Source organism: Clupea harengus, chromosome 4 (assembly GCF_900700415.2).
Source record: "Clupea harengus chromosome 4, Ch_v2.0.2, whole genome shotgun sequence".
Lineage (NCBI taxonomy): Eukaryota > Metazoa > Chordata > Actinopteri > Clupeiformes > Clupeidae > Clupea > Clupea harengus.
The window spans coordinates 14,581,368-14,607,282 of record NC_045155.1 but is presented as its reverse complement, the minus strand read 5'-3'; the positions used below and the strand labels follow the sequence as shown (position 1 = coordinate 14,607,282).

General features: G+C 48.7%; 1 protein-coding gene across 8 annotated transcripts in view; it reads left to right on the top strand.

The window, feature by feature from the left end:
• The window catches only part of agrn (agrin), a 204,148-nt gene that overhangs the window by 136,123 nt on the left and 42,110 nt on the right, over positions 1–25,915 (top strand). For all 8 annotated transcript variants that reach the window (XM_031566367.2, XM_031566366.2, XM_031566373.2 and 5 more), the window contains 7 exons: positions 7,364–7,585; positions 14,265–14,462; positions 14,836–15,039; positions 21,463–21,605; positions 21,796–21,901; positions 24,284–24,397; positions 24,678–24,842. In XM_031566367.2, the coding sequence (XP_031422227.1) occupies positions 7,364–7,585; positions 14,265–14,462; positions 14,836–15,039; positions 21,463–21,605; positions 21,796–21,901; positions 24,284–24,397; positions 24,678–24,842 (1,152 nt within the window). The remainder of the gene's footprint in view (positions 1–7,363; positions 7,586–14,264; positions 14,463–14,835; positions 15,040–21,462; positions 21,606–21,795; positions 21,902–24,283; positions 24,398–24,677; positions 24,843–25,915) is intronic.

Genomic DNA, 25,915 nt, shown 5'->3' with positions numbered 1-25,915 from the left:
CTAAATGTTTTGAAGAATTTGCGTCATTCGAGAGTTCCAAGGGAGAGTGGTCCGATATTGATATACAGAGAATCTAAACTGACTGACTGAGAGAGAGAGAGAGAGAGAGAGAGAGAGAGAGAGAGAGAGAGAGAGAGAGAGAGAGAAAGAGAAAGAGAGAGAGAGAGAGAGAGAGAGAGGAAGAGAGAGAGAGAGAAAGAGAGAGAGAGAAATGTACAAAACAGGAATGGGTCTCCTTACTGCATGAGTTAAATAAAATAAATAACACTGGAGCCAAAAACACTCTGCCTCAGGGTAGTGCATGTGTGTGTGTTTCTGTGCTTATTGACATCTGATCTGATGCCATTCTTGTGTACCATTGCTAAGAGACTGTGCTTGTGTACTCCACCTGAGTAGAGGCTACTTGTCACTCACTCTGAGCCGGTAAGCCATCCGCGTTCCGTTTGATAGCGACTCCCGAGTTCAGGGAGTGACAGGATTTTAGATTTGGGGCGAGAGCCAGATAATGCCGTGTCAGACCCCTCTTCGGAAGCCCCTTCTTAGAAAAACTCACACCGTATCGATCAAACGTGCATACAAGGAGGTGCCGGTGGAGCTAATAAACTTCAAGTCAGACGGGCTTCCCCTCTTGATTGACAGCTCCGGCCACATTTTTCCCTCTATAAACCCCCATCCCTATGTCCACCCCCACTACTGCTCAGAACACACCCTAAGCGCTTTGTCCTTAATACCCCTTGCCCCCCACTTCCCCTCCCCAAGCCCCCCTAAATGTCATGTGACCTCCTTTCCCCTCCCGAGTATTTATAATGTGGCTGTCAGCTTGGGTTATGATGATAAGACACGAGGACTGGGGGTGCTGCATGGATAAGGCCCTGTGAGGTTGATAAAAGCTGCCCATGTGACACGCCAGAGCTCTCGCTCTGCTACAGCCTCATGAATGTTTGAGTGTGAGGCGACACAAAGAGAGTGTTGTAGGGGCCAGGACCGCTGGGTGACAGTGACAGATATTGACTGGTGGTGTGGTGCAATGGATATGTACACACTCATACAGTATCAGTGATCAAAGAGCCTTAACATTTAGCCTACCGATTTTTAAACGCCGATATAACACACACTATAACCGTCAGAGCCTGACATAAAGTGCTGTCGATAACCCAAACACGGGAGGTTAGATGGGTTTGTCAGGGTTGCTCTGTCTGTAGTGCAGATATTGCTCCAGTTTAGTGTGTGTGTGCACATCTGTTTGTGTGTGTGTGTGTGTGTGAGTGTGCATGTGCGTGTGTGTCTGTGTGTGTGTGTGTGTGTGTGTGTGTGTCTGTGTGCGTGTGTGTGTGTGTGTGTGTGTGTGTGTGTGTGTGTGTGTGTGTGTGTATGTATGTTTACTCCCCCCAGGGTCTGACTCATATAGGTTAGATCAAATTGGAAAGCTATCGTCATACAGCCTGAATACAGTACGAGAGGAAAAGGGGGAGAAAAGAAAAACAAAAAGGAGAGATACGCCGGAGGTGACAAGGCACCCTGATTAATATGTATCATTAGCATGTTTACTTGATTAGCATCTCTGTGAGATATGACACCGCAGTGATTACTCGCAGAAACAAAAAAAAAGAAAACAACAAAAAAAAAAAAACCACAATATTAAGTTAAGCACCCATTGAACTTTTCAGAGCCGGAAGAGATGTGTAGTAACTAATGAGGCCGGTTACACGGGGGCTGAGATCTATTTAGCGCGACCCTCCGCCGAGCTGTGTGTCTATGAGGGGTGAGGAATGTAGGTCACACTGCCTCAGACGAGGCCCTCACTAGACTAGGTTACACGCCTTTGTGTGTGTGTGCGTGTGTGTGTGCGTGCGACAGTATATATATATGTGTGCTTCTTGTGTGTGTCATTGTTCAACATTAAATGTGGCGCATGTTTTTCCTTGTGCTTTCCCCCTCCCCTGCTAAGCCTGGGTTTGTTCTTCCTCCTCCTCCTCTTCCTTCTCCTCCTCCACCTTCTCCTCTTCCTCTCTGTGGCTTGTATGCTTTGATGCTTCTCTGCCCCCTGCCTCTCAGCCTCTATGTTCTACGCACAAATGTGTATGTGTGTGTATGTATGCGTGTGTGTGTGTGTGTGTGTGTGTGTGTGTGTGTGTGTGTGTGTTCTCCACATGAGAGAGGGGGGCTCATGTTGGTATTTCTCATGTTTGTCTCATGTGTGTGTTTTTCTTAAATGCCCTCTTTCATTAATTTTTTTCCCTCCCTCCCTCACTCCCTCATTTCGCCTCCAGTTCTTTCTCTCTTAGTGTCTCTTATGGTTTCAAGGTAGTCGACCTTATCTCGTCTTTTTGCGGTGCGCCCGCCGTAGACAAAACTAAGTTCCTCGTTTAAATTCATAGCGCGGCCAGGGAGAGTCCCTCGCAGCCATTACGTGGTGATAAGTGTTCCCGCGGAAACCGAGCACTGCCTCTGGGGGATTCCTCCCAGTGTAATGCTAATATTTCCACTACCCTTGCGCCTCTCTCCTACACGCTAATAAATGTTTCACCCAGAGCGAAAGCGAGAGGGTTCGTGTGTGTGTGTGTGTGTGGGTGTGTGTGTGTGTGTGTGTGTGTGTGTGTGTGTGCGTGTGTGTGTGTGTGTGTGCATGTGCACATACACTCATGTGTAAGTTATTGGCCTGGCATGGCTTGGGTAGAGATCGCCTATCTCAAGCATTAAGTCCCTCCCCTGTTGGTTGGCCGCATCCGAGTGAGAGCTGGATTGTCTAGAGTCTCGTCTGCGAGAGGGTCGGGAGCATTTACATTACTCCTTTTACAGCACTGAGATAATCCTAAAATGGAGGAGGAGGAGGAGGAGGAGGAGGAGGAGGGGGAGGAGGACGTTGGGCAGATGGAAATCTCCATATGCATGAGTGAAACATTTTCTGTATTCACATTCATGCATGTCATACATCAGTGACAACTGGGATCCATTCTGTGCCCGACACTTCATTTCGCAAAAAGCGGGTGATCACCAACCCCTGCCGAGCTGCATTTCACTTGCGGTATCGGCCAGAGTAAATGCGTGAATCCTTGGTAGCTTGTCTAAGCTGTTTTTTTTTTTTTTTAAGTCCAAGCTAATCGTGGATAGAGAAGAAGAGTGAGAGAGAGAGAGAAAAAAGAAAAGTCTTTTGAATGGGAGACAGGCGTCAGAGGTGTTTGGTGAACCCTTGGTTACGCATCTGTAGGCTTTGGGAGTGCCACCATGACAACTGCTCGGGCTGTCAGTGGTTCAAATCCCCTTTGGGGACGCTATCTCTATTTCAGAGTTCTGAGCTAATTAAAGCAGAGAAGACAGAGAATGAGGAAGAGAGAGAGTGAGAGAGAGAGAGGAATGTGTGTGAGGCGATGACAAAGCGCAGGCGTTAGGCAACACTTCACAGAACATGAGGACGCAGCCGAGGGGAAGCACTGGTGGCAGAAATACTGTGTGTGTGTGTGTGTGTGAGTGAGTTTTTCCCACCTACAGCCCTGACGTAAGGGAGCTATTTGTGTCTCCGTTCTAACGCCTGCCCCAGAATGCACTTAATCTCCCTCAATAGTCACACACAAACATATACACAAACTCATTCACACACAAACATACAAACACACACACACACACATACAAACACACACACACACACACACACACTCTTACACTCACAGGCATCCTTATTCACAGAGACACCTTCTCATTATCACCGCTTGTTTCTCAGTTCGGGTGCGGGTCGCCTTTCGTCTTCTTGCATCTGCCACACTTTTTCAATCACTCTTCCACATAGAACGAGTGAGCCACAGTTTCTTATCTTGTGCAAATGAACCCCCCGAAAACATCAAAGGCATTTTCTTCTTCCCTTCTTCGTCATCTTTGTCGTCGTCGCCTTCTTCTGATTTCCTTCTCCCTTCTTCTTCTTCTTTCCTCTCCCTCTCTCCCTCACACACCGTCAGTCCCGTCGAGGCATATGGCTGTCAGCCGTCTGCAGCTTGAGTCCTTGAAGACGCTGCGCAGACCTCCGGGATAGCAGCCCCGCTATTTCAAAGTGCTCCACTGTCTCAAAAAAATTAAAATGAGAGAGAGAGAGAGAGAGAAAGAAAGGATTCTCTCTTTTTTTACATAAAGAATATGCAAGCCATCTCAATTACCGAAACGAACGGAGCGCTTCTGGAAGTTTCAGAGCATGTGTAATCGCGTGCGCGCTTGAGATTATTTCACAGAGAACCCCTCAAGTTTTCTTCGTTTTTCTTTTTTTTTTCTTTTTCCTCCCCTTTCTCCCCTTTCTTTCTTTCTTTCGCTTGACTTCATAAATCTGGAGGATTTTTTTCCCTCCAGACTCCAGACGTGAAAAAAAAAAAATAGAAGCAGTGATGAGAAAGAAAGAACGTGTTGGAGAGAAGGGGGTTCTTTCATCTTGGGTTTGAGGAGGAGAAAACAAAAGGAGAAGGAGGGACAAAGCGTTATCGGAGTCTGCAGTTGCATTTTAGGGAGCCGGGCCCTGGGAAATGGGTCATTGAACCTTACGGAAGGCCACGCAAGCCTACTGATGAGTGTTCATCATACTCTCTCCTGCACACACAAACAAGACACACTCAGAAACACATACGCACACAGCCACACATAAATACTCACACACACACCCACACACACAGTCCCGAGCCCGAGACATTAGACGCACAGATGCAGGGAGAAGATCAGTGAGCGAAAAAAATGTCTTTGAAGCCCTTCGTTTACATATTTATGCGCCAATTCAAAGCACTTTTCACGCTTTTTTCCCTCAACACGGAAATCAATAGCCGCGTTCCGCCACTTGAGCCGAAACATTCTCATTTCAGAAAATGAGAGCCTGTCTTCTCGCCCATTCCAAGCTCCTCGGGATGTGTTAAACAGAGCCGGCACTGCTGTGCAGCTGCCGCGGTTTAGGGGTGACCGCTGCCGATATCAGCTCAAGCTTTTTTTTGTTACTCTCCTGGTTTAGAAATATAAACAAATAAAGCTTGCTTAAAATCCCTGCCCTTTAGAGTGTCCTCTGAGTTGTTAGGAAGGGGTTTGGGGAGGGGTTTGGGGGGGTTGGAGCCTTGGGAGTTCGGCTGATTTCTTGGGGATGGAGCTTGAAGAGCAGCTCCTGATGGAGCAGAACATAGAGCCGAAAGCAGGGTTCTCTGGAGAGTCTTAAGATGCAGCGAGCGCACTCCCATTACTCCCTCGCGCCGCAGTCCCCCGCAGAGCCTTGGCCCAGACCAACTCCAGCTTACTGGGGGAGTGAGGAAAGTGGTTAGACTGGGGTTATAGGTTGGGTTGAGGTTGTATGTGTATGTCTGTGTGTATGTGTATTGCGGGCTAAGGCTTGCTCACAGCAGGCATAGTACAGTGTGAATAAATCCACAATAACGCCGCACTCCAGTGAACTACTCCGCATGTCATTCGATGAGTCGCTGACAAAGGACCTGACACCAGGCGATTGTCACTCACTGCGGGTTGTCTGTCAGCCTGCCGCTGTTATTGGAAGATGGAGGTGGTGTCTGCGAGCCGCGGCATTGGTGGCGGGGTTATCGGCGGCGGCATTTGTGAATCTGCAGGGTGATTTATTCGGCAGTCACTCCCGGCGCTGCTTGGCGTTGTCGAACGCACGCCCGTGTTGGTAATGATGCCCGGGCGTTTAAGCAGAGCAGTCAGCATGATGGCGTCTAATCCCGACATAATTACAGTAATGACAGCGCGACAGGATGCGCGTGTGTGTGCGAGTGTGTGTGTGTGTGTGTGTGTATGTGTGTGGCAGGGAGCACGCGTTCCTATAAAAACGCAATGGGGGTTGGGAGAGGAGCAGAATCCTGCAACTCCCCATGTGCATATTGGCGCGCGCACACACACACACACACACACACACACACACACACACACACACACACACACTCACACACACACACACACACACACACATACACATTCATACAGTGCACCCTCATTTCCTCTCATTCAGCCAGCAAACTTCGGATCAAATGCTTTTTAGCCGTCTTTCCTCTTTTAAGCTCTTTAGAAAGTGCAGACACACAACATGCACCTTGCATTCCTGCCATGCAGGGCATACTAATGAGACCCTTTCCCTACCCTTTCTCCCTTCTGGAGATATATGTATCGGTGTGTGTGTGTGTGTGTGTGTGTTTGTGTGTGTTTGACTGGAGGGATGGGGTCATATCATCTCCTGGGGCCCTCGTTTTCACTGAGCATCGAGCATTTTGCTTACTCTACCTCGTCAGAGGGCTACGGCTAATCCCCACCATGAAGAATTTATCATGGTGGAGGGGAAGGGGCCTCAGAAGCCACGGCTCCCCAGAAACGGTGCTCCTCTTCTGGCTCCGTGCTGACCCACTTCCTCTCGCTCCCTGGCAGCCGGCAACAGCGTGGCATCTCCTTCAGACCTTGGGGCTGCTGCTAACTGCAGAGCTTAATTAAGTTCCAACACAGTGGCCAGACAGAGAGACACAGAGAGAGACTGGGAGAGCGAGAGAGATAGAGATAGAGAGAGAGGAGCCGCAGTAGCTCTTCTGATGTTCATATTTCATATCTGTCTGGCTCAAGAGCATTGGTGTTCTGAATTATTAAGCAAAGAGATCCCTTTTTCTTCTTCCAAGCTGTTTTCTCTACTCTCTCTCTCTCTTTCCCCCTCCCGCTTCTCTCTCTCTCTATCTCCCTCCCTCTTTCTTTCTCTCTCTCCCTCCCTGTGTCTCTCTATTTCTCTCTCCCTCCCTAATTTGCTCTCATTTTCTCAGTTCTCACTATCCCTAAAAAAAAACCTCTCTTCCCTCCCTCACTAAGGGAGATGTGCTTGGCAGACGCACCAGCCTGCCAGCCTGCATGGTTTCGCGCTGAGATGCAAATGGTGATATTTCAGCTGGAAGCCAAAGCCCCAGCAGCAGCGAGTGTCTCTGTTTACAGAAGTGTGACAGTCAGGTCCCTCTAGCAGAGAGCTTGGGCTTTCTGGCTAATAAACAGAACAGTCGGAAGGTCAAGACTCGCCTTGAAGCCCACCTGAGACCCAGACCTCAGTGAGCGAGCAGGGAGCGAGCAGTGAGCGAGCAGTGAGCGAGCAGTGAGCGAGCGTTCACTCTGCCCTGGCTAATGTACAAGACACTGTGAGAGGAACGGAATGGTGTATGAAGTTACAATGCCTGTGTCTCCCTTTTAACTAATGACAAACCCCAGAAAACCATCATACCTCCCCTCCCTTCTCCCCCTCCTTCATTAACTCTCTTCTACCCTCTCCGTCTCTCTTCTTTGCCCCCCCCCCCTCCCCCCTCCCCCATTCCCTTCCTTGTTTGTGTCATTGCTGACGTTCGTGCCTGTGTTTCTCTTGCTTCGGTGGCAGACCTGAACGTGCCCAGCCCGTGCGTGAAAAAGGAGTGTGAGTTCGGCGCGGTGTGCGTGGTGCAGGACGGCAAACCGGTGTGCGAGTGCCCCGAGGCGTGCCCCCAGGTGCGCGACCCCGTGTGCGGGAACGACGGCCACACCTACGGCAGCCCCTGCGAGATGCGTGCCATGGGTTGTGCCCTGGGGCGGGAGATCCGCATCCAGCACAAAGGACCCTGTGGTGAGTTCTACAAACCCCCCCCCCCCCAACACACACACACACACACACACACACACACTAACGTGGACATAAACCTACACTCATGCTCACAGAGTGGCATATGGCATATGGATATGCATGCATATTACACCGCCTCCTCACTTGCAATCACCCACCCACACACACGCCCACACACTCTCTCTCTCTCTCTCTCTCTCTCTCTCTATCTCTCTCCACCTCATTAACAAACACACACACACACACACAGTTTGCTGGTTTCTCTCACTCTTTATGAGTCTCTCTCTGTCTCTCTCTTTCCTTCTGACTTGTACACTTTCATACTTGAAACGCTTGGCTTTCAGGCTTTCTACCAAGACATTCTGAGAGTGCAATTTCAATCCCTCACTCAACCACCTCAACCCCACGACCTTTTCTGTGTGCGTGTTGTTTTTTATTTTATTTATTTTTTTAGAAGCAATGATGCACTTCGGCTTTGAAATTAAAGAGGACCACATTGCCCCAGAATAGTTGTTTTTTAGTGACTCACAGTTTACTGCCGTCATTGCCTTTGGTTCTTTGCCACTGACGGAAGCACGTGATTCATAAAACGCATTGGGTTAATCAATGGCTCTGTGGCACTCCCTCTCCTACAAAAAAAACAGGAGTCCTTTGGGTCCCCGGGGGCCATGATCTTCAAGCGAGGAGGGCAGCGCACATCCCGTTTGTGATCATCGACCACCCCCACCCCTCAGTCACAATCCATACCGCTTCGTGAAAACGGCGAGAAGCGACTCGCTGTGTTCCCACTCAAAGCCTTTGAGAAGACAGCGTGTGAGCTGTCAGGAAGTGGAGACGGAGCCTTCTGTACCGTCAGCGTTTTGCCTCGTGCATGCATACGCCATTTGTGCTTTATGGCAAAGCATCTCCAGCCGCTGCGAAATGACTCAAGGGCCCTGGCAGTCAGTGGTGTTCTCAACCCCGCGCTATTGTTTGCACTTTTGTCATGCAGTTGCTCCATGTCATCTCTTAGCTGGGGGAGAAAAAAACAGACACACTGTGTGTGTGTGTGTGTGTGTGTGTGTGTGTGTGTGTGCTGGGTTTAAAAGTTGTTCCAGTCGACAGGATTAGCGTTAGCTAAAGTCACAATAAACACATGAGGGCCTAATTTCATTGATAGGCAACGTGGCTGGCAACACACCACTCATGGCTGTAAGCTAATTTAATAACTTGGCAAAATCATTTTGCTAATTTTATTACATAAGCAAGATTCTAAGCGGAAACATTTGTGGATCAGCGCAATGCTGGGGTGTGTCCGTCTACAGACGTGGGAGTTCCCTGTAAAACTGAGTTGCTTCAAAGCAAAACATTTTTCTGTGAAACTTCTCAATGATTTCACGTCAGATAGACGTCCTGCACAAGGACCTCTGTCTCTAAACCGCTCCAATTGCGACCGGAAATTTGTTGTTTGCTCTATTTTAGAACAATTACTAAACAATTACGTTAATAAGGTATGGTCGAATCGTTGTTATTGGCTGATAAAGAATGACTTCATTGCCACATCCACTCCTTCACTAAGGGAGATGTGCTTGGCAGACGCACCAGCCTGCCAGCCTGCATGGTTTCGCGCTGAGATGCAAATGGTGATATTTCAGCTGGAAGCCAAAGCCCCAGCAGCAGCGAGTGTCTCTGTTTACAGAAGTGTGACAGTCAGGTCCCTGTAGCCTCAACCTCTTTATGCTTGATTGTGGCCTACTTTGTGTTAATGAAGTTGACATATACAGGTATCCCCGCCTATTCTCACTGCAAGGTTGCTGATGCGCATTAGCATGCTGATGCCCATTCGTGGTGCTTGTTACCCGGTGAAATTGGTGTTGGTGTTCTGTTTTAAAGTGCTGATAGAGCAGGAAACTATATGTGGGCTGTGATTTGCACGGGCACAACAGATTGTGATGTGGGTGTTGAATTGGCTAGTGTAGGTGAAACCGGGGTTGCTACATTAGTTTAATTAAATCAGTCTCATAAAATTTAATAATCATTAAATTTAGTATTTAATATTTTATAATTAAATTACTAAAACAATGAAAAGCTCTAGTTGTACCACTATGCTACAGTCTAAGTATGGTATCACAATACTATAGTACTACAATATCACTACAAAGTCTATAACACTTCATGAAACAACCAGGGAAGTGAAGGCATTTGAAGTACTTGATTGGCGGAAAATGGCTTTCAGTGGAATATTGGAACAACAACAGACAAGACAATTGTTTAAGTCTAAATAAACAATTTATTGAAGGTAACAAACAGTAATTAATGGCTAATACTAATCATATAAACAACTGAGTATAACCATGAAACAATGCACAAAGTGGAGTTGGGAATACAGAGGAGGGGGCATAAGATCCTCCTCGTCTGTGTGTGGGTGTGTGTGTGTGTGTGTGTGCGTGCGTGTACAGGTATGCGCGGTTACGCGCTAACTGGAGAAAGAGGAAGAGGCTATGCGCAAGCGCACAGGCGATAGATAGTATATGCGTGAATGAATATAGTGCGCCGGGCATCACCTAGATTGGGGGTGGTCAGCGGATGCGAATGCAGATCCGAGGCCAGCTTTGCCTGTTTTAGGCGCCGATTTAAGTTGGAGGATGGGCACAAATGCAATGAGTAGACAATGGATTCTTATCTCGAGGGTAGAATCCAGGCTATAGGCCTTTAACGCAATACAAAATGTATAAGCAGCACTTAAATCGCGATGTGTACGTGTATACGTTCAGATGGTGATTGAGGGAGTTAGAGAGAGAGATGGTGCATGCACGTTCTAACAAAATAGCAAAGTAAAAGAAAGCAAGATAATGTCACGGTTACAAACCGTGCAAACTGTGAATTACAAAGTGCGCATTTAAATCATAAATGAAATAAAACAAGGATACTTTCACACAGATATTAACACACATATAAGACTAATCTCTGCCCAGATGTCAGCCTTACTTGATTAACGCTCTTGCTCAGCGTTAAACGGTGTATTACGGAATTCCAACTGAACAACGCGGGACGCTGGTTCGGGGGAAGATGTCCGTGTCCTTCCTTAGCTCGTCAGCTGAAAACTCGTGCAGGCCTTGGTGGGCATCAGACGGTCTTGAAGGAGGTAGAAGTTATGTTCGTCGACGTGGAGAAACTAATAAGGGAAGCCGGTCGCCTTATCTTACTCAGAACACTGCTGGGCTGCAGTATAATTTTACCGGTATATCTTAGGCTGCAACTAAACGAGTCAAAGTATTTTCGTAACTTCGGCCAAAAGTTCAATACGGTTCGTTGTTGCGTGGTCCTTTGTTCTTCTTCTGCAGAGAGGGTATCTCTTAAATGAATGGTGTTTACTGTTGTAAACCCACCGCCAGAGAGACAGATATGTGGGTTTTTCGTGGTTTTAAAGGGAAAAATGCGTCACCTTATTTATCACCTTGCGGTGACCAATACCGAGTGAATGAAATGTAGATAAGAAAGTCAAAGTGATAAGAGAATTGTGGGTAATGTAGTCTATGGTAGGACATTCACTTACACTAGGCTTACATGGATTCACACATATAACATCATTATTCTCTCCACAACACAGGTTGGCATGTGCTGGGAAGGTACATTTATAGCAACAGTATGAGGCAATAATTGCTCCTGTGTTGTTCATTTCCTATCTATTCACTCTCTATTTCCCCTGTTCATTTCCGTCGGGGCAAGATCCATTTAAATAGGAATCTGTCATTAAACAAAATGGGGGGGTATTTGTGTGTGTGTGTATGTGTGGGGGGGGTGTTTGAACTCGACAAACTCAATCTGGAGTAGCCTCTTGTAGGAGGCAGGTCTGGGTGGCGCAGCCTGCAGGAGAGTCATAAACAGTGTGTATTTAATAAAAGGTGGGGTGGGAGGAGGGCTAGGCTGGCAGGTAGCGACGCTGGTGTCAGTAATGCGGCGCTATTGATGGCAGCGAGTCCCCACAGAAGCCAGCGTCAGCGGAACAGGGGCAATAAAGGGCCAGGGGCCAATGGCTAATCTGCCGCTCGAGATGGGACTGTCTTATTTGTGTCTGTTTGTACAAGGACCCATGGCTCAGACACACAGACACAGACACACACACACACACACACACACACACACCTCTCTTGCACTTCCATCCAGCTACCGTTATCACCCCACATTAATTACCCCATTTCATTCACGCCGGCCTCTGCACTCACTGGTGAAATTACAACCACAGGGGGGAGGGGGGGGGGTGTTGTGCGTGAGTAGCCGAGTGTGATCGTACATGTTTATGTGCGTGAAGGGGGGTGGGGTGATGGCAGGGGACAGGACAGGCGTGCGTGTGCTCGCGCCGTCGTATTTTTCCACTTCTTTTTTCCGCTCCGTAGCAGGCTGGCAGGAGGGAGGAAAGGAGGCAGTGCAGCGCCGTAAAAAATGGCCGTTATCTTCATAGCTCAGGTGCGGTCTGATAGCAACGGCGATGACATTTTTTTTTATGATTTTCATATATTTATTTTAATGTCTGAGTGGCGGGTGACCTTGTCTGCCTGGCTGGCGGAGGCCCCCCCTGCACTAATGGAACTGGAGCCCACTCACAGGGCCAATTCATATATATATTATTACCAGGAGATGAGAGACCAGGCATCGAGGAGAAAGAAAAAAAACATCAAGCAGAGGGAAATGATATGTGTTTGTTGCATCTGGAATATAGGTCACAGCCAAAACTGGTGAACGGCAGAGGACTAGTGAGTGGCGGGGGGGGGGGGGGATCACAGACGGGGAATGAGATCGGGAGAGAACAAGTAGGAGTTGATGAACAAGAAAAGAGGGCGCAGCGAGCGGGAGCGAGATGGAGTGGAGTTGGGCAGCCTGTGCAGCTGTTCCCCTGCGATGCTCCTACACCCCCCCCCCCCCCCCTCTCAACCCCCCTCCTGCGTTAAATGTTAAGGATCTCTCCTTGCGCTGGCTCATGGCCATGTCAGACATCACTGCTCCTAACCTCCCAGCACCAGCAATGCTCTCCAGCTCCGCACGCAGCTCCCCATCCATCAGCCTGATGGTGCTCCTCAAGGCCATTCTCCATCCTACTCCCCTTTTCTCCCCTTCTCCCATTACCCCCCGCCCCTCCCCCTTTCTCACTTTACCTCTCCCAGTCTTGGCTCTCAGTCTTTTTATATTTTTCTCCCAACACATCTTTAGCTGTGGCTTCCTCTATTTCTCTCTCTCTCCTCTCCCCCCCCCTCCTACCCCACCACTTATGTCTCCCTCCCCTTATTCATCTCTCTCTGTCTCTCTCTCTCTCCATCGCTCTCCCTCTCCCTCCCACACTCTCCCTCTTGCTCTAGCTCTTTCTGTCCCCAGGGGGAGAGGATTGTGTGTGGCAGTGCTGTTTACAGGTTGCGCTGTGGCTTTGTGTGGGTGTATTAAAGAGAGAGAAAGAGAGAGGGGAACAGAGAGAGAGAGAGAGATAGAGAGATAGAGAGAGAGAGAGAGAGAGGAGGGAAAGGGGAGAGATAGGGGGGAGCAGGTGGAAGAGATAAAGCAGCGCTGTTATCGTCTCCACAGCGCTCTGATAAAGATAGACTCAATCTGCAGTCGCCCGCCACCCCCCACCCCCACACCCCACCCCCCTTCCTGACACCTGGCCCACCAGCCAACGCTTCACTGCTGTCACCAGCGTCCGCCCACCCCGGGGGGGCAGAAGTCCTCCCAACACGCCTGCAGCTCCAGGGGCATTTCAGCTCAAAGCAGGGCCTGTGTAGGCCTCTGTAGAGTTCTCCTAGGAGAGCCTTTGAGATTGGGAAGCGGACGGGCCACTTTATTAAGGTGTAATAAACAGGTTGTTAATGGCAGCGAGGAGGGGAGATTTACGCGCGGCTTGCGTCTCCATTAGCACTAAATCAGCAGCTGTTACTGGCCGCCTTCTAATTGAAAGCGATAACGGTTTGCTCTAATGCAATCTTCCAGGTGTAATTGTCATCAAGGATTAGAAAAAAAGAGAGAGAGAGTGCAAAAGAGAGGAAAACTCACACGCCCACCGGGGTTGGAATCGCATTTTCGGTCTGTGATTAATTGCCCTCCATGAATCATTGATATCAAGCGCAGGCCACTCCGTGGGGCCAGATAGTCTTACCTACTGTGCTGATTGGATTGAATGGGAAGGCAGCTGTGTACAATGGCCGTTATTAGCACTGTAGCTGTAGGCCGTGGATTAGAGGACCCCGGACAGGAGCTAGCCAATAAACGACCAAGAGTGTTGGGTCGGGCCCCGCTCCCGACGCCATTGATCTCAATTGCAGTCTGTTCCTCCATATGACAACAGCGGAATAACATTAGGGCAGATGGCTGATGACGACCGTTTGGGAGATGAGAGAGGAGCGGAGTGGAGGGGTGCCCGTTGTGATATTTTTCACAGCTCAGCGTCACGCCACAGGACGGCTCGGCCGATCCACGGCGTTTCCTGTTCGCACGTGAGCGTGTGACTAAGGCAGGAGATGAGTTGCGGTCGCGGACAGTTTGGCGGGTGGGATTGATGGTGGGTGTTGGCACGAGCCGGAGCGGACACCGGTGGGCGGCACCGCGTTTCGGCGTGCGGGAAGATGTGACATGACGACAGAAACACTAACTCACTTCTCCCGATCGGTTTGTGTTTTTTTTTTATTGCTCACGCGTTCTATCTTTCTCTCCGTTTCAGATGAGCTGTGTGCCAACTGCTCGTTTGGCGCGATCTGTGACGGGCAGACAAGCAAATGCGTGTGCCCCACGGAGTGTGTGGACGCGCAGCAGCCTGTGTGCGGCAGCGACGGCACCACTTACGACAACGAGTGTGAGCTCAACGTCAAGGCCTGCACTGAGCAGCTCGACCTGAAGGTGGTCGCCCATGGAGAATGCAGTGAGTACACACACATGTGTACTAAAGTCACACACACACACACTTTACAAAAACATAAAGTACAATGTCAATTTTGCATGTTACACTTCATACCAGATATTATATAGTTCATACTTAGACTTAAATTAGGTTGGAACTTAAGAATTAACCCAAATGCAAACACAGAAATAAGCTCTAGACAAACACATAAGCCACACCTGAAGAGTAGTGTAGCTTTGCAATAAGTACAGTGTAGAACTATGCACACATATGTAGCAGATCGCCTGGAATGGTTTCACATGCCTTCATTGATCCATTGATCTCTGGCAACCTTGTGTGTCAACCTCTGACTGTGTGTGTGTGTGTGTGTGTGTGTTTGTTCCACCAACAACAGAGTCTTGTGGCAGCACCGTGTGTGGCTGGGGAGCCCGCTGTGTCCAGAACCAGTGCGAGTGCCCCCAGTGCCAACCGCAGCCTCAGAAGCCCATCTGTGGCAGCGACCAAGTCACCTACGACAACGACTGCGAGCTGCGCGTCGCCTCCTGCGAGCAGAAGAAGAAAATCGAGGTGCTGAAGCCCGGTGCCTGTGACGAACCAGGTGTGTGTTTGTGTGTTTTTTTTAATCCTTGGTTTAAAAAAAAGAAAAAAAGAAAAAAAATCTGTTTACTGACTCCTGCCAGCCAGCCACCAGCAGCTCTCCTCCACGCATCAGCAATTTAGTTCATACTCAGATAAATGGGCCCCTGGCACACAGCTACAGCAGGTAAATATCATATCTGTTAATCATAGAGAACCGCAGAAATGGAGAGGATAGAAAGATATAGAGATAGGGGGAAGGAAAGAGGTAAATAGGGAGAAAGAGAGGGGGAAAGAGAAAGAGAGGATGAGAGAGAGAGAGAGAGAGGGAGCGAGAGAGATCTTGGGTTCGCTTGTGCATGCATGTCCTGGAGTCTAGAGGCGGCGATGAAGATGCTCAGAATCCCCCTCTTCCCTTTGACGGCAACACAGTGGAGTCTCCCTGGGGCCCCAGTTAGTCAGAGATGGGCTCATCTTCGAGTCTGAGGAGGTGTGAAGCCACAGCAGATTGCACCTGCCTACTGAGAGAGGGGGAGGAAAAGAGATAGGGAGAAAGAGAGATGAAAGACAAAGTGCAAAGAAAATGTGCCGAAATGAAGACAAAGCTGTGACACAGGCGCAGAGAGTTGGAAAAGGAGACAAAAGGAGAGACAGAAAGTGTTATTATGAGTGAAAGATTGAGAAAGAGCAGGAGAGAACCTAATGCCATAGATAGAAATATCACTGAAATTGATCTCGGGGTTGGAAAATTATTCCCCCCCGCCCCTCCCCCGCATCCTCTCCAGAACTTTCTGTGGCGTTTCATCCTCGACCTCAGCTTGTGTGCTCTTAGCGCTACTCTCCTTGTGGTCGATTTAACCTTGTGGCATTGAGCGCACTGACCTCTCCTATGCACAGTGTAATGGTGCTGGCGCCCTGCCCTCTTTTCTTCAACCCCATATCGCTGTCTGGCTGGGGGTGGCGAAGACACACGCACACACACACACACATACACACACACCATCCTTCTGCGACTGACTCATTCTCCTGACTCGCTTGTCCACTCCATCTCATCCCATTAACTTAAGCCCACATTTTTCTTCCTTGTTTTCTTTTCATCCCACCCTCCTTCTCCTTCGTTGCCTTCTCTCCCTCGCTCTTCCATCAACACTATTGTCTCAAGCAGTGAAGGGTCAGGAGACATTGCTCTGGGAGATGCCTCGGCAGAAATAAGAGTGGATCAATACCCCTGCTCTCCCCCGGGGCCTCAGGCCTAACGCTCTCCCCCGCTCGGAGTGCGCTTTTCACAGGCCGCAGCCGGGAGCCGGCCTCAGTAGAGTGCTTGCCCTTTTGTCTGATGGACAAATGATGTCCATCTGTCTTGAGAACTGATGGAGCTTTGGTTTCCTAAATGGAATTGAGTTGTGTATGTTTTGGGTGTGGTGTGGTGTGGTGTGGTGTGGTGTGGTGTGTGTGTGTGTGTGTGTGTGTGTGTGTGTGTGTGTGTGTGGTGAGGTTGTGTTGTTTGTTCCTCTGATGCTCAAAGTGTAAAAGCTTCATTCATTGTGCTGTGCCCCATTGGTTGCTCAGTGACTGTTCATTCCTCAATAAGTATGTTGATTAATTAGGCTGTTGTCTAATGCAGTTAGTGCTGCCTGTAAGTATACAGCTACAAATTCCCAAACAAGCATAGAAGACTTAGAAGGTCTCAAATACCTCAAAAAGGCTAAAGGACAGGTATTTATACATAAAAAGCTCTCTCTATTTATATATATATATATATATATATATTTGTGTGTGTGTGTGTGTGTGTGTGTGTGTGTGTGTGTGTGTGTGTGTATATGGCTTTATATAGAACGACAGAATAAGTTGTGTCTGTTGAGTGCATGATGGATGTGGATATAGCATTGACTCCTTAGCCCAGTGGGTGTGAATTCTGTGTATGTAAACACAAGGACTCCAGTCTGTCACCAATAGCAACACACTGTTCTGTGAAATAGAATGGGCTCATCTACAGCAGGTGATTTATGTAAAAAAAACTAATACTGTGTGTGTGCAAGACAGGATGAAAGGATGCAGAAGTGGGTTAGTCGCTCTGTTTGGAGCAAACAAAAATCATCTTCATTAGTCATATACACGCATACACAAACACACACACACACACATACACACACACAAACACAAACATACACACACACACACACACACACACACACACACACACGCACACACACACACACAGACACATAAACTAGTGCGTTTCCTCAATCTTTCTCTTTATTATTTTGCTGTAATGAAAAATGACGGTATTCCCAGTGCTGGCCTTACTGGGAGAGTTTATCACCTGTTTAATTTCACGCTCGGGTAGACTTCAGCGCTGCTTCTTTTTTCTTTTTTTTTCCGTAGACACTGACAAAGTGATGAGCCCGACACCTAGGGGGAGGACCAGGCCTCCTTTAATTGAAAATGCATTCCTTAAGACTATGTGAAGCAATACCAATACGCGCCTGTCCAGTGAGGCTAGTTGGCGCCTAGCGGGTTAGCATCAGCGCCCCTATTAACAAAGACAGTGGATGGAGAGACAGAGGTGCAGATGACCGTAGATCATGGGGGGTGGGGGTGGGGGATATCGGAATGAACCAAGTGGCGGTGAGATCATCCATCACCTCTTGACTGTTTCGGGCGAACAAAACTTTCCAGAGCTTTCCAGAAGCCTGCCGTGCAGCTCGATCTCTCTTTGTGTGTAGAGACTCCATTTGGCCTAACATGCTGTCAGAGCAGACTGTCTGAAGCATGACAAATTGAAAACAAGCAAAAACAGAGAAAAAAACACAAACCCGTGTGTGTGTCGGAGGTGTGTGCCAAGGTCCGTGCGTGTGTGTGTGTGTACTGTATGTGTGTGAACTGTATGTGTGTGAGCGTGTCAGAGGGCCAGAGTGGAGTGATTGTTTTCTATTTCTTTCTTCTCTCTCTCTGTCTCACTTTTTCACTGCTGGCATATGAGAATATGGAGGTGTCTGTTGAATGTGTAAGAGTATCCACAAGGGAAAGAATATCTGTCTGTGTGTGTGTGTGTGTGTTTGTGTGCATTCGTGCTTGTGTGCATTCGTGCTTGTGTGCTTGTCTCTGTCCGTTTGTGTCTGTGTGTCTGTCTGTGTGCGTGTGTGCTGAGAGAGAGAGAGAGAAAGAGAGGGAGAGAGAGAGAGAGAGAGAGAGAGAGAGAGTAGGTGTGTCCAGCTGCGGGTGATGCCTAGTTGTGTTGACTTTCCCAGACTGTGTGTGATGGGGAAGGTCAGTATGTGTTCAGGTGAGGGGAAGCCAGCACCCTGTTATTGATAGCGAACTGCATGAAACAACCAGCGGCAGCCTGAAGGTCATCCTCTGTCTGCCTTTCCCCTTCAATATCTGTCTTCATGTTTTCCTCTTTTCCTCTCCACCCGTTACGGCCATCTCTGTCCGCCCCGGAGCGATCACCCTTTACTTTCACCTTGCCATCTCCCTTTTTTTTCCTTCAGTTAATTTGTTTATTTCCTATCTCTCTCTTTTTTGTTTTTTGTCTTTTTTCCCATTCTTCTTTTTATTCTCTCTCTCTCTCTCTCTCTCGCCACTCGCCTGTGTTTTTTGCCCTTACTCTGTGGTCTTAATTGAAATCCCTGGGCTAAATAAACTCTTGTTAAGACGTGATCGACTAAGACGAGGCAGGAAGTGCTTTGAGAATAGCTGATGTGGACGTCTACACCACCGTGGCTAATTGAAAGGTTCGTCTGCAGTGCGGGTGGCATTGACATCAAAGTACAGCAACTAATTAGACCCCTCCCCAGCCCACCAACCCCCTACTCCATACCTTCAGCCGTCATATTTATTTATTCCTTTTTTCATGTTGTTTTTTCACTTGCGCAAGCTGAATATGAATGTTACTGCCTTCACAGTGGCTAAGCACTCGTCTCTTGCCTAGCTTGCACAAAACCCCCATGGCTCAGGTGACCAGAGGTGCATTTGGCTCTTGGAAATGATTACAGTTACTGGCCGCTGGTCAGACCCTGTAAATGAGCTCTGGAAGACATTGTGTGTGTCTCTCTCTCTCTCTGTGTGTGTGCGTGTGTGTGTGTGTGTGTGTGTGTGTGTGTTGTGTGTTAGTGTGTATGTGTGTGTGTGTGTGTGTGTGTGTGTGTGTGTATGTGTGTGTGGGCGTGTGTGTGTGTAAATATCATATAAAACAGCTTCTTTGCACTTTAGCTGATCAGATGCGCTGTGCTCAGAATGCTTGATGGAGCTCCACATGCTCTCTCAGAATGAGGAATGAGGTCTGTCTGAACACCACCCGCCCACCACAACCCCTCCAGCCCCCCTAACCCTGCAGTGAGATCTCTGTCACTTGAAGTGTGCTACGTATAGTGTGTGTGTGTGTGTGTGTGTGTGTGTGTGTGTGTGTGTGTGTGTGTGTGTGTGTGTGTTTGTGCGTGTGTGTGTGTGTGTGTGTGTGTGAATAAAAGAGAGAGTAGAAGAGAGAAGCTAAAGTTTAAAGGTATATATGCTCCATGTATCTGTAGAGTTCTTGAGCCTGTGTTCAGTATGTGTGTGTGTTAGTGAGAGAGAGAGAGAGAGAGAGAGAGAGAGAGAGAGAGAGAGAGAGAGAGAGAGGGAGAGAAGGGAAAATGAAAGAGATTTGAATCCAGAGGACCAGACCCAGTCTCTGTGTAGCGCAGTGTCCCGTCAGGGGCTAATGAATTGGCTGCCCTTCCCCCTGTATCGACCACTCCGGCCTGTCCGGACACATTTTTGAGAACCCGCGTCAAGGCTCTGGGCCCCTGCTGCCTCTCTGCCCTTGGTCCGCGCCACTCCCTGGTTCATAATCTGCTTAAGGAGATGCTTTATGCTAAGTGGCACTTCCACGAGTGAACCATCGATTCCTCCATTAGGCCCAACGATGTTGCGTAACCTTTCGCATGTCAGCGGCAGAAATGAGCAAACCCACGGGCAGCTAGGAGAGATTAGGGGAGGGGAGGAGGAGGAAGAGGAGGAGGGGGCGGGTGGTCGAAGGGCCTTGTGCCTCCTTGCCTGCCTCTGACCTCGCTGCTGAGAGGCCATAGCCTCAGCTCTCAGGAGAAGATGTGGGCGTGCTTAAGCAGGAATTGACGCCATCGATCTCGGGGCTGCATCAACAACTTGTTTGCTTCCGTACGCCGAGATCCGCCGCTTGAGCTCGCCCCCTGGCCTTTCCTGCTTCCCTTCCGCTCATGTTGTGGAGAACTTCAAAGTGCAACATTAATGCATGTTGCCAGCTAATACTGCATCCCTTTCATTTTGTCTCATGCATCATACATACACTGATTTGATGTGTGGATTCCAACAGCCATATTAGTCTTCCTCAAGGTGCTGTCGTTGATTATCGTGACACTTGAGAACAGCAGGGTGTTGGAGCCGTTCCCATCAAAGAGCCTGGGTTCTCAGCTGACCAATTAATTACAAACAACTCCTTGTTTTTCTGGGGCCAGGGGCTTCTAACTAAAACAGGAGCACTGCCAAAACTTCAGTTTGGCTTGGAAGGAGAATAAAAAACTTCTCGTGTCTCAGTCACTGAAAATGTATGGCACAGGGAGGATGATCCTGGCAAGTGCGATGAGCTCAGAGAACTTTGACTTTTTCTCGCTCTGGCTCCCACCTTTCAAGGTCTCCTGTAAAGTCACTCTGACAGCTCCTTTTGCTATCGCCCTTCCTGCCTGCCTCTTTCACTTGCTCTCTCTTTCACCTCTCTCTCTCTTTCTCTCTCACCTCTCTCTCTTTCTCTCGGTCATTTCCTTCTCCTCTTTCTCAGAACCTTGTGATAATAATTACATTGTACAGAGTGTTGTGCAATTAGTGGTGCCTTCGTATCGGGCAATCGGTGTCCATTAAAAAAGCCCTTCACATTGATTTTTGCTGGTGGGCCGCCAAGCAAAGACATTTCCAGAACGTTCTTCAGCAATAATTGAAATGTAAAGTGGACCATCCTGATGGCACACAAGTTGTTGCGCTTAATATATTTGGTCAATGGCTGATCCTCTTCACGGTTGGTCATTAGCTTGTACTTCCAGCGGTGCCTTTGGTTTCATTGACACGCAGAAGGTGATGTGAATTTTAATATTTAAACTCCAGCGAGTGTAGAAGTGCTTCAGAAGACAGCCATCTCAAAAATTCTAACGATGAAAAAAAATGGTCTTCTGGAGAGTCATGAGGGGTTTTTTTCCTCATTGTTAATGGACATTGTGCTGCATTAAGATATGTTAATATATGTTTGTTTGTGTATCTTTGACTTTGTGGAGGAGGCTTTTATGCATGCAAAGAGGTATGTGTTTGGAGGAATGTGAGAGGCTGTGTTGTGGCTGTCGTCTCTTAAACATCTTTTCTTGTTTGTTTGTTTGTGTGTTTGTTTGTTTGTGTGTGTGTGTGTTTGTTTGTTTGTGTGTGTGTGCGTGTGTGTCCTTAGAATGCGGGTCTGGGGGATCTGGCTCGGGAGAGAATGGCTGCGAGCCTGACAAGTGTCGTCTCTTCGGCGGCTCGTGGGACGACGACGCAGAGGACGACCGCTGCATGTGCGAGTTCAGCTGCCTCAACGTTCCCCACAGTCCCGTAAGTCCCGGCTACCCTCCACCAACACACACACCCACACCCGTCCATCCGCGGCTCACTTAGCGCCTAATGAGTGCCCATGGCATGGGAGACCACAGTTCCGTCCCGTGCCACAGTCCACCATGTCTGTAATTAATCCCCATGATGCTGTTCTCTCTCTCTCTCTCTCTCTCTCTGTGCTATCCCTCAGGTCTGCGGCTCTGACGGCAAGACTTACGCCAACGAGTGCGAGCTGAAGAAGACCAGGTGTGAGCGCCAACAGCACATCGTCTTCCAGAACCAGGGATCCTGCACAGGTGACTGAGCACTGTTTAGCGTCTGTTCCCGTCCATTTTGTTTCAGGCAGAACGGCCATTTTCTTTCCTCTCTACTTCCATCTTTTCTTTAACTGTCTCTCTCTCTCTCGCTGTCTCTCACTTCTCTAGCTCTCTCATCTACATTTCACTACGCTATCTGGTGCCAGCCATGACAGTTATTACTGTAACAAGAGACTCTGGGGAGAAGAGAGAGAAAGCGTGCGGTGTGTGTGTGTGTGTGTGTGTGTGTGTGTGTGAGTGTGAGTGTGAGTGTGAGTGTGTGTGTGTGCTGTTGGTGCAATGGCTTTGCAAGGCACTCTGGTGCTTGTGCGACTTCAAGAGGGCCTGTGTAGTCCAGCCCAGCGCTGAGGCGCCAAGCAGAATGTGGAGAGAGGAGAGAGACTGAGTGATCAGAGCGGCGTGTGTAATTCCCCCAGGTCCAATGGAGAGAGCTTCAACTCTTTCTGGCTTCACACACGCCTCTCTCTCTCTCTCTTCTCTATCCCACTCTCTACCTCTCCCCCCTCTCTTTTTCTCTCAAGCTTCACACACCTCTCTATGTCTTTATGCCCCATTCTCTCTATATCTCTCTCTCCCCCCCCCCTCTCTCTCTCTATATCTCTCTCTCTCCCCCCCCCCCCCCTCTCTCTATATCTCTCTCCCCCCCCTCTCTCTTTTTTTCAGCTTTTTTCACTTTGGAAGCAAGTTGGCCTGGCAGTCAGACTCAGTCATGCTTCTCCACCAAGTGTAGAAAATCAATTCAGTTTGAGAAACGTACCCATAGGTGGGGGAGCAGCCTGTTCCCTGCCTGCCTGCCTCCCAACAAGCTAAAGTGCCACCGGCGTGGATTTGCCCGTTCATTAGCTATTCACCGGCTTACCTCTGGCTTTGACCCCAGCGTGACCCCACATCTCTCAGAGCAGCCACGACTCCCGATCACCTTGCCACTTAGTGCTAATTAGAAATTAGGGCTAGGTGCCCTCCGCGCAACCTTGGTCAGCTTTCTAAATGAAGTACAGAAACTATATTACTCTTCTTAATCTTACTCTCTCTCTCTCTCTCTCTCTTTTTTTTTCTTTTTATCTGACCTGGCTTGTGCAATGCTTCAAGATATATTCCCTGCTCGGTGTGCAGGAATTCCGGGCTTCAAATCAAGAATGAAAGACCGTACTTTTAAAAAAAACAATTGGCTTGGAAAAGAGAGAGGAGAGTATGAACAAGGAAGAGAAAAGTTGCTGGTTTTGAGAACCTTGCATTAGGTGCGGCGGTCGCACAGTTAAGAGAGATGTATGCAGGGGAGGGGAATACAAAGAGGGGGGCTGGAGGAATGGGGGGGGGGTTGAGAGAGAGTATGAAATTAAAAGTGCCTGTGTCATAATAGCCCCGGCACACTGAGCAGCGGATGGGAGCGTGGGGCTTAATGAACTGTGGCCACAGCCCATCTCCCACCGCGGAGAGCGACGGCGAGGAGGAGAGAGCGAGTCATCACCATTAGGGTGCGGGCCGCGTGCTGCACGCCAGCGCCCCCGTGATTTATGGAACGCTCGCCTCCAAAAACGCCCAAGCGCCAAACACAAGAGAAGAGCGATCTGCAGCCTCATGTTCCCTTTTGTGCTGCAGCCTGCTGCCAGAGAGAGAAAGAGAGAGAGAGTGAGAGAGAGAGAGAGAGACAGACAGACAAGGGGAGATAAAATGAGAGACTGGGGCAGAGAAGGATGTGATGGAAAGACAGGCTGAAAATGCCAGTGTACAGATGAGGAACTGAGCAGCTGCTTGCCGCCTCACCTCACCCTAGTACTACTGCAGAGAGCCAGCTAGCTGCAGATAACCCATTAGTCTAGAAGCTTCTTTTCTGCTGTTACACTGTAGAGAAAGTGGCCAGCACACACAGAGCTGACAAAGGGGGGATTCTTTCTCCGTCCCGTACACACACAAAAACCCTTGCACATTTGGGAGTAATACAGTCCATCTGGCATCTTCCATTCCTCTATCCCAGACAAGCGCAAATGAATTGAGGTGCATCCCCATGGGATGTGTCAAATGTCAGCCTGTTTGCAAATGCGGTAGGACCACCATTGTTTGCGTGGCGCCACTGGTAATAGCATCATTTGTCCCTTATTGTGAATTGTTGTGCGGCCGTGTAAATAGAATTGTTATCTGGAAGCCAGACAGCAGCCATAGCACCTCTGCTTTCCCCCAGTTGCTCCTTTTGTGTTTTCTCCAAATTGGATTGTTGGGGAAGATTGGGCGGCGTAATTAGTCTTTAAGAAACGCTCTCAGAATCACTCTGTTTTTTGTTTTTATTTTTTATTTCTCAGTCCTTTTTTCTGGTTTGTTTCATCCACTTCTCTCTCTCTCTCTATCTCCCTCTCTCTCCTGTAGCCTCCACCCATCCACCTGAGCTCAAGGCGCCCCAGCACTGCAGTCAGACGATTTACGGCTGCTGCGAAGACAACAAGACGGCCGCCCTTGGTGTGGGACTGGCCGGATGCCCAAGTATGCATTACATCAATATCTGGCCTGTTAGCTTGATTTCACAGTGTGAATACAAATGAATTTAAGCCAGTTTTGTAAAGAATTATTCAAAAACCAGACATGGGAAACTCCCCCCAGTCTTGTCTAATTCACAATTATAAAATGATTACACATCATAACTGCAATCAGGAGCAGAGATTCCAAATACATTATCTTACTAGGATAATACTGTGGTTCCTTAACTAGTCAGACGTGTCTTAAATATACCACCACATCTTGTGCCCTCTCTACCCATCCTCAGGCACATGCCAGTGTAACAACTACGGTTCATACGGGGGCACCTGTGACCCCACTAGTGGCCAGTGCTCCTGCAAGCCCGGTGTGGGCGGACTCAAGTGTGACCGCTGCGAGCCCGGCTTCTGGAACTTCCGTGGCATCGTCACCGAGAACATCAGCGGCTGCACACGTAAGATCCTTACATCCTTTGTCTCTCTATTTCTTTCCACCACTAACCTTTCAGTTAACCTTACATTTAGAGACTCTATATAGATCTACCAGGTGTGATCTTAACTGCATGAATGGTATGTATTCATTTGGACCCAGACAGTGCTGTTTTCTCTGGAGGAAAAAAAGCTGTTCTGATTCATTTTTCTCCACTACCTAATGGAGCACCACCACCGCAGCGCTTATATTCATCGGTGAAAACCTTGACCAGTAATTACTGCGGGTGACTCAGCTAAGCCTCTTTTATTGAGCACTGGGCAAACTGCATGCCTTCTGACAGCTGATGGGCACCTTTGCCCTGGTGCATAAGAGTCGAAAAAGACTGTCTTCTTCAGCCGGTCTGCCATTCATTCTCTTGACAGAGATTTATGTTGACAGAAGCAATTTGACAAATGCCTCTGAACTTTTGAGACCGTCAGGAAATCTATGTGCTTGTTCCGCCGCTTGACCCGATGCCTCTATCCACAAACAAACAGGCTCGAGAGAGCACAGGTGTGTGTGTGTGTGTGGGTGGGTGTGTGTGTGAGTCACCACAAAGTAGAAAAGTTTAAAAAACAAGCATTGATTCCCACTGCGGAAAGTGGTTTGTGTCTTCCCTGGGGCAGGCAGGGTGATTATACTGATCCTCTATCACCAAGCATCTCCATCACCCGGCCTGAACTCCCCCTGACCCCCACCTCCACGTCACAGGCTGGCTTTAGTGTTCTTGTCACTGTGGGGTCACCTTTAAAACACCCTTAGTGAGTGTGTGTGTGTGTGTGTGTGTGTGTGTGTGTGTGTGTGTGTGTGTGTGTGTGTGGCTGTCTGTGTGTGTGTGTGTGTGTGTGTGTGTGTGTGTGTGTGTGTGTGTGTGTGTGTGTGTGTGTGTCTGTGTGGCTGTCTGTGCGGCTGTCTGTGTGTGTCTGTGTGTGTGTGTGTGTGTGTGTGTCTGTGTGTGTGTGTCTGTGTGTGTGTGTGTCTGTGTGTGTGAGTGTGTGTGTGTGTCCATTTTCTTGTTCTGCTTGTGTACATAGCGGTAGGTGGATAGAGAGGTGT